Source organism: Ursus americanus, chromosome 5 (assembly GCF_024610735.1).
Source record: "Ursus americanus isolate L20-20 chromosome 5, mUrsAme1.1.p, whole genome shotgun sequence".
NCBI classification, from domain to species: domain Eukaryota; kingdom Metazoa; phylum Chordata; class Mammalia; order Carnivora; family Ursidae; genus Ursus; species Ursus americanus.
In genome coordinates, this window is record NC_142131.1 from 63,391,137 (window position 1) to 63,403,882 (window position 12,746).

General features: G+C 35.0%; 1 protein-coding gene across 2 annotated transcripts in view; it reads right to left on the reverse strand.

The window, feature by feature from the left end:
* The window catches only part of SLC12A2 (solute carrier family 12 member 2), a 102,494-nt gene that overhangs the window by 51,887 nt on the left and 37,861 nt on the right, over positions 1–12,746 (reverse strand). For both annotated transcript variants that reach the window (XM_087862333.1, XM_045794808.2), the window contains exon 5: positions 1,547–1,686. In XM_087862333.1, the coding sequence (XP_087718459.1) occupies positions 1,547–1,686 (140 nt within the window). The remainder of the gene's footprint in view (positions 1–1,546; positions 1,687–12,746) is intronic.

Sequence of the window (12,746 nt, forward strand, 5' to 3'; positions counted from 1 at the left end):
AAGACATCAAACCTATAATCTAATAATGCTATATTTAATTACAGACTCAATAAATCAAAAATGAAATCGCTAACAAGCAAATAAAAATCATAATATGCCTAAGCAGGACTCGCAGTATTTTTTTAAAGCAATATATTTCATATTACTGTGATTAGCCAATTCAAGTTTTTAATGGTCTTTTATGTTGCGTAAGAAAAAGAGATGAATACACGTTCATGCAGTTGTCCAAAAACACACACTGTTCCCACTCTAACAAGCACAAATATTTGTGGTTTAATATCAGTGACATTAAAAACATGCTAAATTAAATATCAAAAGAATATTAACTCTTAATAGTTATACTTTTGCTTTCTTACAGTCCTTGCTTTTCCCCATCCCTTAGGCATATCCAGAGGTCAATGCCAACATAAGTGCCAGTCCCTCTCTGACCCTACGTCTCCTAATGGATGGCATACGACCACAGAAGAAGAGTTACAACCTAAGCTAGGGTGAACAGCTACAGGGGTCTCTCAGGTCTGCTTTCAGTTAATAACGCTGAATCCTATTTCATTTCTACTGCTTTAACTACACACATCCCAATGACTCTTTTCAAACAAATCCTCTTCTAAACTCCAGAGCAGTATTATCGACTACTTCCTGGCCAGCTCTATTTGGATATACCTCTGGTTCTTCCAATCAGACATCCTAAACTACACTGTCCTGTGCTGCTATTTCACAGTGAATGCCATTACCCTCCACTTAAACCTCCAACTCAGAAATCTATTTATATATAAATCTATACACTATCTCTCTATATATACATCTATATATAAACCTGAAATCCTCCTTTCTCTTTCTCTAATTTCCCATATCCCAGTAATCATCAAGTCCACTCATTTAACATTTTAAAAATCTCTCCAGTTCACCCATACATCTTCCAGCCACACTGGTCATTGTTTGAATGTATGCCACCATCCCTTTCCCAGGATAGCTACAACTTTCTAAATGGTCTCCCTCTCCACCTGTGATCCCTCGGATCCATGCTCTATACTGTGGTCAGGTGTTTCTTCAAGCCCCAATCTGATCATGATCCAGCCCCTAACTCCAACTGAGATTAAGACCCCAATTTAACAGCAAACAATACCTTTCTGATTTGACCCTTTCTTCCCTCTCTAGTCTTAAATTTCTATCTTGTGCTCCAATCACATAGAAATATTTACAGAATTTCTTTAAAAACACACCATACTCTACCCCTTTCAGGCCTTTGTTTCCTTTTCTCCCCACTCCCTTCACAGCACACCCCACCTCTCCCACTTGCTTGCTAACACCTAGATCCCCCTCCTGGGTGGGAGTAAGTTAAGTGATTATCCTTTGTGTTGCCAAGGTCTCCTACAACCATCTACTTCTGAAAATGTATCATCATTACTTTCTTTGTCTATCTTCTACACTAAACTTCTTGAAGGACATGTTTTGTGTCCATCACTGCTTTCCTAGGATCCAATACAGGGAGTGGCACCTAAGCCCTCAATAAAGATTTGGGAAACCAATGTCTAGGAGCGGAAATTACCTTAAGCAACTCCACCACAGTTTCTGCAAATCCAACCACGTACATAGCTACTGCAACAGCATTGGCAAAAGCGAAGATCAGTCCAATTGCACCACCAAATTCTGGCCCTAGACTTCTAGATATTAAATAATATGCTCCTCCTAAAGGAAAGGAAAAAAAAAACCAAAAATACTCAAGTTAGGAATTTAAATGTCAAACAATCCTTTTAATTACACAAAAGAGTTCAGAAAGCACATGCCTCCAGTAAGCACAACTGTCAAATTAATAAGCAAGTGGGTGAGCATATTTTCAAGAAGAAACATCCCCAAAGAATTCTTTACAACCCACTTCATTCATTAACAGTTCTCAACACCCTGAGAATTCACCCCGTATCAAATATAAAATCATCCGGTTTTTAAAATCCCTATTCCCTCTTCTAAAGCTTAGAACTAGAATGGACAAAAGCCGCCTGCTCATATTCATAGATACCAATATCATCTCCTAATGGTTTTAATCTTAATGTAACTTTTAAAATCACAGTTGAGATAATTTCAATAACCTAAATTGGTATGGTAATTTGTGGGTAACATGAATACTAAAACTCAAAAAAATTTCCCAAGAAATTGCAAAGAACAGCAAGCATAAGGTGGTATCCTAAATAGATACAATTAATATTTTAATAAATCCTGCCTAAATGCAACAGTCAACAAGGACATTAAATGAACTATCACGAAACAAGTATTTTTCTAACTTAAATATTAATCAGTATTATGATTTTCAGTCAATCTAATGTTTACTTGGAATCTCTTAGAATTCTCTTAAAATTCTAATTTATTTCTGGCCTCTGAGTAATAATCAAACTTAGTTTTAATAATAATGAAGTTACATGAAATTGTATACATTTTTTTTAAGATACTGACGAATTGTTTAATTCTTAAGACCATGTGATGAGGGACAGCTAAATGTCTCAGTCAGTTAAGCGTTTGCCTTCAGCTCAGGTCATGATCCCAGGGTCTTGGGATTGAGCCTCACATTAAGCTCCCTGCTCAGTGGGAGCCTGCTTCTCCCTCTACCTGCTGTTGCTCCCGCCTGTGTTTTTTTTTCTCTCTCTCACTGTCTCTGACAAATAAATAAATAAAGTCTTAAAAAAAAAAAAAAAGACCATATAATGAAATGCCATTTAACAGCTTGGTATTTCTCCTGTTCCCCTAGTATAATGAAGACATATACAACAAAAAATCCTATATTTCAATAAAGTACTAAGTGTGCAAACTTCATTTTGGAAATACTCTAGTACATTTTATACTTACTTCTATCAACTATCTAAAAATATTCTACACTTTAAATCCATCCACCCAAAAATTCCTTAGTTACTTATTTCACCAATTAATAATTTCAACCACCTTGGAAATCCTCAAGAAAAAAATGCAACCTGATCATTTGATATGATTGGTCTTATGGTTTTTAATCAGATGAAATGGCTTAGGAATTTCCCAGATATATTTTTGAACACTGAAAAATTCTAATGGACTTATATAAGGACAAATTTTTTATATCAAATAAAGATCTTCACATAAGACATTAAATCCATTATAATTAATCACAAGGAAAATCCCTGGAATACTCTGATATCAAGACTATATTTAACGTATATATTCACAAAATTGATTTAAACTATTTCATTTAATGTCAATACCCACAACGAATTACATATTTTTTATCCTGACTTCACAGATGAGAAAATTAGGTCACTATGAAAGGTTAAGTGAAATCCGGATAGAGCCTTGGCATCTGGCTCCCCGCTCAGTGGGGAGTCTGCTTCTCCCTCTGACCCTTCCCCTCTGCTCCTGTGCTCTGGCTTGCTCTCTCTCTCAAATAAATAAATAAAATCTTAAAAAAAAAAAAAGAAATCTTTCAATGACTCATGTTTCAACAATTGACAATATAAACTTGAGAATGAGGGGTGCCTGCATGGCTCAGTCAGTTAAGCGTCTGACAGACTTTGGCTCAGTCATGATCTCAGGGTCCTGGGATCTAACCCAAGTTAGGCTCCCTGCAGTGGGGAGTCCACTTCCCCCTCTCCCCTGCTCTTCCCCCCACTCATGCTCACTCGCTCTCTCAAATAAATAAATAAAAACTTAAAAAAAAAAACAACTTGAGAATGCGAAACATCACCAATAGAACCTATAAAAACGAAGAATTCATTCATGATGTGCTTTAGTTTTGATTTCAAGTCTTTTTATTACTAAGAAGAAAATATATATATCTTAAGGTGCATTTAATATGGCAAAACATAACGGGAAGGGGAAATTCACCTTGGGAATGATGAATATAAGTAGGCAAATTCTGACATTTCAGAACTATTTTTAAATCTTCTACACTTTAAAATACCTAAACCTGAAAGCCTCACACCTAGTTTTGTTATTTTTTAAGATTTGTATTTTTTTCCAATAAAGAGTGCATGGATAATAAATCTAAGAGTATCTGCTAATCTCACTACACTTTTGATGGAAAGCAAACATTTTCTGCCTTGTTTCACTTCTACTCCTGCTTCCTAGAGGCAATCAGTTTTAAAAGCAGTTTTCCTTTTTTTTTTTTTTTTTTTTATTTTCATCAAAATCAAAAGATAGTATTAAACACCTACCACTTGGAGAGACCGGTCCGGTATTTTTACGAACAAGCATAAAGTAGGTATTTATCTTGAATATAAAATTTCTATTTTGCTAAAAAATTACATTTTACTTAATTCTAGCTAAATACTATTCTCATTTCCATTTTACATATGACAAAATGAAGGCTTAGAGAGGTTAAGTAAGTTGACCAAGGTCATACCAGCAGCAGGGAAGAACTGGGCTTAAACTCAGAGTGCTTATCATACAATATGCATAACAAAAATCAGTCTTTTTGTTATCACTGAAATGAGGACAAGAAGGATGAAGAATTATGAGTGATTAAAAGGCATCAACTGACAACAGTAACTACTTTCTTTAAAAAAATAAAAATCATTTGTCAAGCAAACACAGAAGTTAATGTTGAAAAAAAGTTCCTCATGGGGTTTCATAATATGGCCATAAACTACTGCAACTCCTGAGTGTAGAGGACATAAATGAGTCAGACACCAGAGGACTAAGTAATGATACTATATACACTAGGTTCCATTTTTACTACATATTGATTTGGGGATATAAGTCCCTATAGCTCTTGCGAAATTTCACATCAATAACCGAAACCCTAAGTTAATCAAGAGCCTAAGATTAACAATGGATTATTGGCCATAAAATAAGTGTCCGTAACTTTCAAAGATCTGAAATGATACAGTGAATACTACTGACCACAACAGAATTAAATTAAATGTATGGAAGATCCCTAATATCTGCAAATTAAGCAACATATTTTAAGTAACCCACTGGTTAAAGAGTAAACCACAGGGAAGTTAAAAAGTATTTTTAATGAATGATAATGAAAATACAACATATCAAAATTAGTGGGATATGCCTAAAGCAGAAATTACAGAGCAACTTATTCAAACGTTTGTATTAAAATGATATAAAATCAATGATCTAATAAGAAGCTAGAAAAAAGAGGGGCGCCTGGGTGGCACAGCGGTTGGGCGTCTGCCTTCGGCTCAGGGCATGATCCCGGCATTATGGGATTGAGCCCCACATCAGGCTCCTACGCTATGAGCCTGCTTCTTCCTCTCCCACTCCCCCCTTGCTTGTGTTCCCTCTCTCGCTGGCTGTCTCTATCTCTGTCAAATAAATAAATAAAATCTTAAAAAAAAAAAAAGCTAGAAAAAAGAGTAAATAAAACCTAAAAGAGAAACAAAGTAATAAAAAAGAACAGAAACCACTGATACAAAAAAACAATAAAGGAAAATAAACAAAGCCAAAAGTTGTTTGCAAAAACATTAACAAAACTGGTAGACAATGAACAAGACAAGAACAAAAAAGGAAACATAAACCAAATCACTAATGAAAAAAGGGATATACAATTATAAAGCCCACAGTCATTAAGAAGTTAAAAGGTAATACAATAAATTTATTGCAATGAAACACAACTCAGATGAAATGGATGCCCAAGCTGTGGTAAGAACTGGAAAGTGACAAAATCCTATACCTAGCTAAGAAATTAAATTTGTAATAAAAACCTCCATACACACAAATACACACACACATTCAAAAAAACTACAAGCCTAGATACCTTTACTGAAGAGGAGGAGAAAAGATCAATCTTAAATTCTTTCAGAAAAAAAGAGGAAGAGGAAATGCTGGCCAACATCCCTTTTAAAATGAGCATAATCCTGATACCAAAATCTGACAAAGGTTATTAGAAAGAAAAAACATTTCAGATGAGTATTTCTCAGGATCATAGACTCAAAAATCCTTAACAAAATGTTAGCAAATAAAATGTTGCAGAAAGCCTATCTCTGAGCAAGTGGGGCTTATCCCACAAATGCTAGGTTAAGATTCAAAAACCCATATAATTTGTAAAAGTAACAGAATAAGGGAGAAAAACCATATAACCATTTCAGAAGATGTGGGAAAAGCATGGCAAAATTCAATATCCATTCATGATAAATATTCTCAGCAATTTTGAACAATAACTTTCTCAATCTGACAAACGACATCTTCAAAACCCCACAGGTATCTTCTTAGTTGTGATATACTGAACTTATTCTACCTAAGAATGAGAGCAGGGCAAGGATGTCTATTCTCATCTCTTCTACTCACCACTGTACTGGAAATCCTAACTAATTCAACAAATGAAAAAGAGAGAAAGAGAGAGAAATAAAAAAATCCTAAAAATTGGCAAGAAAAAGTATAAGCCATGTCTATTCACAGGTAACAGTCTGTTCATCAAGATCACAGAGTAATGGTATCAAAACACAAAAGTCTATTTTATTTCTCGATATAAGAAACAAATACATAGAAAATAAAATTTACAAATACTACTTATAACCAAAGCATATGAAACACTAAAAAGGGTAAATTTAATAAAATATATATACTGAAAAATATAAAGTACTACTGTAAGAAACAAAAGATCTAAATAAATGGAAAGATACACCATTTTCATAAACTGGAAGATTCAATATTGTTAACATACCCATTCTTCCCAAAACGATTTCTAAGGCTGAAATACCAAACCCCATCAAGATTTTATGGGTTCTCTGTTTTTGTTTTTTTTAGAAGAAATTGGTACACCTAAATAAAAAATTCAGGTAGAAATGCAAAAGACCTAGAAGAACCAAAACAATCTTGAAAAGGAACAAAGTTGGAAAACTTAGAAATTATAAAGGTAAGCAATCAATAGTAATCGGCATAATTACTCCCATAATTCTCCCATAAGTGGGAGAAACAAACATCAATGGAACAGCATACAGCACAGACAATTGCTTTTTAACAATGGCACCAAAGTTAATTCAAAAGAGAAAAGACAACTGTTCTAATAAATGGTGCTAGACCAAGTGGATACCTACACAGGGAGGTAGGGAGGAAAGAAACCAGACAAAAACCTCAGCTAAAACTATAAAGATTCTAGACAAAAACAAAAAAGAGTATCTTCATAAACCTTGGGATAAGCAAAAGATTTCAGGTCAGTACAATAAAAGCCCTAGCCATAAAAGAAAACTCAAGAATCTAGATTTCCTTAAAACAGTAAACTTCTGCACTCTGAAAAATAAAATTAAGAAAATTATAAAAATAATGAGGCCAGGCAAAAACTGGGGGAAAAAACACACAATACATCTGTTAGACGAATCAACTGTATTCAGGATATATTTAAAAAACCTCCTACAAATAAATAAAAGATAACACAATTTAAAAATCAGCAAAATATTTGACTATATTACAAAGAAGATATATGTGGTCATAAGCACATGTAAAGATGCTTACCATAATTAATCATCCACAAGAATAGCTATAATTAAAAATACATAACAAGCATTGGTAACAACGTAGAAAAACTGGAAGTCTCATATATTGCTGATGAAGTCTCATATATTGCTGATGGTAGTATAAAATGGTACAACCACTATGGAAAACCATTTGGCAATTTCTTATAAATGAGACATACAAGTACCTCACAAATCAACAAATCCACTTGTAGGTAATCTCCCAACATGAGTAAAAACATACAACCACAAAGACTTGTACAAAAATGTTCCTGTCAGCTTATTTATAATAGCCTCACACTAAAAATAATTCTAATGTCCTGCAATAGTTACTAAATAATTTATTGTTACTACAAGCAGACAATCATAAAATTGAGTAATGTATAGTAATACTACACTGTAACTACTAACATATAGAACAGCATGGACGAATCCCAAAAGCACCATATTGTGGTGAGACACAAAAAGAGTACCTTCTATAGAACATAATTCCCTCTTGGGCTAGAGGTGAGGGAATGATCATAAAAGAACTTTCCAGTATGATCAAAATAGTATGTATTTTGTTTGAGTTAGGTTTATAGACTTATCAAAACTCATAGAACTGTAAACTTAATATATGTGCATTTCACTACATGTGAATTTTACTTTAATAATATTGATCTAATAAACTATAAATCTATGGTCAAAAACTAGCATTTTTAAAACTTAAAAACTGTACCCTAGTCAAAATGATATAGCAGAAAAATTCATGTGCTAGACTTCAAGAGAAGATTAAATAGGTCTTAAGCAAGTTCATCAACTCACTGCTTATAATGAAAGGAGTCAAAAGTTACTTTTAAGCTGGACCAAGTGTTAAATCAAAGTTTTTCTTTCTTTCTTTCTTTTTTTTGTTGAAGTTTATCTTAAAAGGCAATTAAATCAGGGCACCTAGGTGGCTCAGTAGATTAAACATCCTACTCTTGATTGTGGCTGAGGTCATGATCTCAGGGTCATGAGATGGAGCCCTGAGGAGGACTCCATGTTCAGTGGGAGAGTCTGCTCAAGATTCTCTCTCTCCTTCTGCCCCTACCCCTGCACGTAGGCTCTCTCCCTCTCTCTCAAATAAATCTTAAAAAAAAAAAAAAGGCAATTAAATCCATAAATCCATCTACATGTTTTTTTTTGTAAAAACAAAGAACCCAACCCAAGTTAGGATTAGCATCAAACATCTGCAAATGAACAGAGTTGTGACCATATTCTTCATCACCACCCAGCACCCTCCCTCCTCTCCATTCACTTCTGTGGTTCTTAGGTGTATCCTCACAGAATCCTAGTGCTATAAGGCAATTCTTTGGTCATCAGGCCAAACTCCTCATTTTACATAGGGACACAGAGATTCAGATAAGTAGTGACTTTAAGCAATAGGTGATGGATAAAACCATGAAAAGACCAAAGTGATGTGTTGGTTAGTCCTACAAGTAAAATCAACACTAAAATGACTGCCTCATCTATATCTTACTGTTCTAAGAATTAATATAAAACTCCTTGGGAAAAATAAAGCCCTGTTAAAACTCTATTTCAAATTTGGGCAAAATACTAAAATCTTTTTCCTCGGCTGTTAGCTAAAATACAGAATTTCATGAATGCTGTAAGGGTAACAAAGGTTTTTGCAAAGTAGACAATGAAAAAAAAAATCAACTTTACCCTATTTCTTTTTTTAAACAGGAGTCAGTGCATTTGAAACCTCTTTTCAGGGAGCTCTGTCCTGCCAATTTTTGTTATAAAGCATTAATCAATATTATCTTACTTTTTTTCCGATAAGAAGCATAAAAATGAAAAACCCATAGTTAATCAATGTGAATGTGCATGGTCTGGAGCAATTTTTGATTAGGATTACATTTACTAGGGGGCACCTGTGTGGCTCAGCCGTTAAACATCTGCCTTCAGCTCAGGTCATGATCCCAGGGTCCTGGGATCAAGCCAGGCATCGGGCTCCCTGCTCGGCAGGAAGCCTGCTTCTCCCTCTCATACTCCCTTTGCTTGTTTCTCTCTCTCAATAAATAAATAAAATCTTAAAAAAAAAAAAAAGATTACATTTACTCATCAATCTTTATAGAAAATGGGATTATCAGATACAGCTATTATGAACGTTCAGAACAAATGAATTGAACTCAAATTAAATGGCACCTTCAAAATAAAATACACAAAGACAAAACCCCCCACGCAACTAGGCAGGAAGGGAGGAGGAGTACTTAGTATCTTTTGAACATGCACTCTGGATGTCTGACTACCAATTACGCCACAAAAGAGACATTTCTTAAACCACACAGGGCTCTTAAAGGTTCTCATCACAAGGGAAGTAACATGTTTTTCTTCTTTCCCCTATACCTATGTGAGATGATGGATGTTAACTAAACCTATTGTGGAAACTTATTCACAATATAAGTCCAATCATTATGCTGTAACACCTTAAATCTATTCGATGCCGTATTTTGATTATCTCTCAATAAAACGCTAAGGGAAAAAAAAGCTACATGTGATTCAATTTAGCACTTGCTCTTTTTATCTGTAAACATGGACTAAATGCTCTATATTAATGTGAAAACTTTATCTTTAGAAACACCAACAAACCTGTCCAAGTTAATTTCCTTTGAACTATTTCACCTTTTATTATAACTCTTGCTCATCCTTGATAAAAACTGCACAAGAAATCTTACTGTCCAATATGATATTGAAAAATCACAGTCAACACGTGATCTAGCACATCCTCAGTGCCTCAGGTATGGGTAAGAAACTCTGAACAAAATCAAATTTTGACACGTCTTCTACCAAAATGAACTTCTGCCCAAGAGTAATGTGAAAGTAATTCAATTTAAAATACAAACTAATACAACTATGAGGTAGAAAAACACATATAAAATAAGGTAAAATTTGAAGGGTAGGTAATGGACTCCAGTCAAAATAAAAGTTAATTTGGGGGCGCCTGGGTGGCTCAGTTGGTTAAGCATCTGCCTTTGGTTCAGGTCATGATCCCGGGGTCCTGGGATTAAGTCCTGTGTTGGGCTCTTTGCTCAGCTTCTCCCTCTGCCTCTTCCCCCTGCTCGTCCTCTTTCTCAAATAAATAAATAAAATCTTTAAAAATAAATAAAATAAAAAATAAAAGTTAATTTAGCAAGGTGACACTGTGAGGGGATGATTTTATGTGTCCACTTGCTTGGCCCTGGTGCTCTGATACGTGGTTTCGTGAGGGTGTTTTCAGATGAGATTTACATTGAACTGATAGACTATGAGTAAAGCAGATTGCCCACTGTTACGTGGTGGGCCTCATCCAATCAGCTGAAGGCCTGAACAGAACAAAACCAAACCTCTCCCTAGCGATAAGAGGTAGGTAGTTCTGCAGCAGACGGCCTTCAGACTTGAACTGCTGCATCACCTATCCTCTGGGTCTCCAGACTGCTGACCCGCCCTACAGATTTTGGGCTTCCAGCTTCCATTCCATTATCATGTGAATCAATTCCTTCAAATAAATCTTTCCTTATATATACATACACATCCTATTGGTGCTGTTTCTCTGGATAACCCTAATATGAAAATGTTACAAGGTATATATACAGAAACCCATCATATTTCCATTTAACAGTAAAAAACAGTAAGAAACTAGAATTTTAAACAGTAACCTTACAATAGCACCAAAAATCAGGAAATATTTTAAGTATAAATCAAAACATATCTGCAAGATCTGTGTACTGACAACTGAAGAACTAAAGAGAGATAAATGATATTTATGAAATGGAAGCCCTGATAGTCAAGATATGTTAATTCTCCCCAAACTGATCTCTATATTCAACACAAGTTCAATCTAAATTCCAGCAAGACAGTCTGCAAAAATTGACAAGGTAATTCTAAAATTTATATGGAAAGGCAAGAGAACTAGAATAGCCAAGACAATTTTGAAAAAGAACAAAGTTGAAGGAGCCATACTACCCAACTTCAAGAATTATTATAAAACCACAGTACCAAGATAGTATGGTATTAGATTAAGGACAGATCTTCAGATAGTCCGGAGATAGACCTACATATGCAGGGTCAATTAATTTTTTCCAGCTTTATTGAAATATAACTGACATATGACATTGTATAAGATACACAATGTGATGTTTTGGTACACGTATATGTTACAAAATGTTTACCAAAATTAAAGGTTAATATATCCTTCACCACAGAGAATTCCCTTTTTTGTTGTTGTTTTACGGTAAGAACATTTAAGATCTACTCTCAGGAACTACAAGTATACAATACTAATTATAGTCTGCATGCTGTATGTTAGATCCCCACAACTACTTCTTATAACTGGAAGTCTGACCAACATCTTATCATTTCCCTTACCCATCAACACCTGGTAACCACTTTTCTACATTCTGTTTCTAGAAGTTTGGCTTTTTTAGATTTCACATACAAGTGACATTATATAGTATTTGCCTTTCTCTAACTTATTTCACTAAGCATAATACCCTCAAGGTTCATCTATGCTGTTGCAAATGGCAACATCTCCTTTTTTATGGCTAGATAATATTCCATTCTGTGTGTGTGTGTGTGTGTGTGTGTGTGTGTGTGTGTGTGTGTGTGTGATTTTTATCTATTCATCTCTCAGTGAACACTTAGGTTGTTTCCCTGTCTTAGCCATTTTGAGTAATGCTGCAATGAACATGGGGGTGCAAACATCTATAACAAATAGTAATTTCATTTCCTCTAAATAAATACCAAGGAAGTGGGACTGTAGGATCATATGGCAGTTCTATTTCTTGAGGAACCTCCATACTGTTTTCCACAGTTGCTGAACCAATTTTCATTCCCAACAGTGCACAAGGTTCTCTTTTCCCCACATCCTCACCACCATTTATCATCTCTTGTCTTTCTGATAATAACCATTCTAAAAGGTACTAGGGGTAGCTCATTGTGGTTTTGATTTGCATTTCCATGATGATTAGTGTCCTTGAGCACCTTTTCATGAACTTGTTGTCTTCTTTGAGAAATGTCTATTCAGGTCCTTTGCCTTTTAAATCAGATTATTTGGTTTGTTGCTATTAAGTTATAAAAGTTCCTTTTCTATTTTGGATATTAATCCCTCATCAGATATATGACTTGCAAATATTTTCTCCCATCCTATAGGTTGTCTTTTCATTTTGTTGACTGTTTCTTGTGCAGTGCAGAAGACTGTAGTTTGGGGGCGCCTGAGTGGCTTAGTCATTAAGCGTCTGCCTTTGGCTCAGGGCGTGATCCCAGCGTTCTGGGATCGAGCCCCACATCAGGCTCCTCCGCTAGGAGGCTGCTTCTTCCTCTCCCACTCCC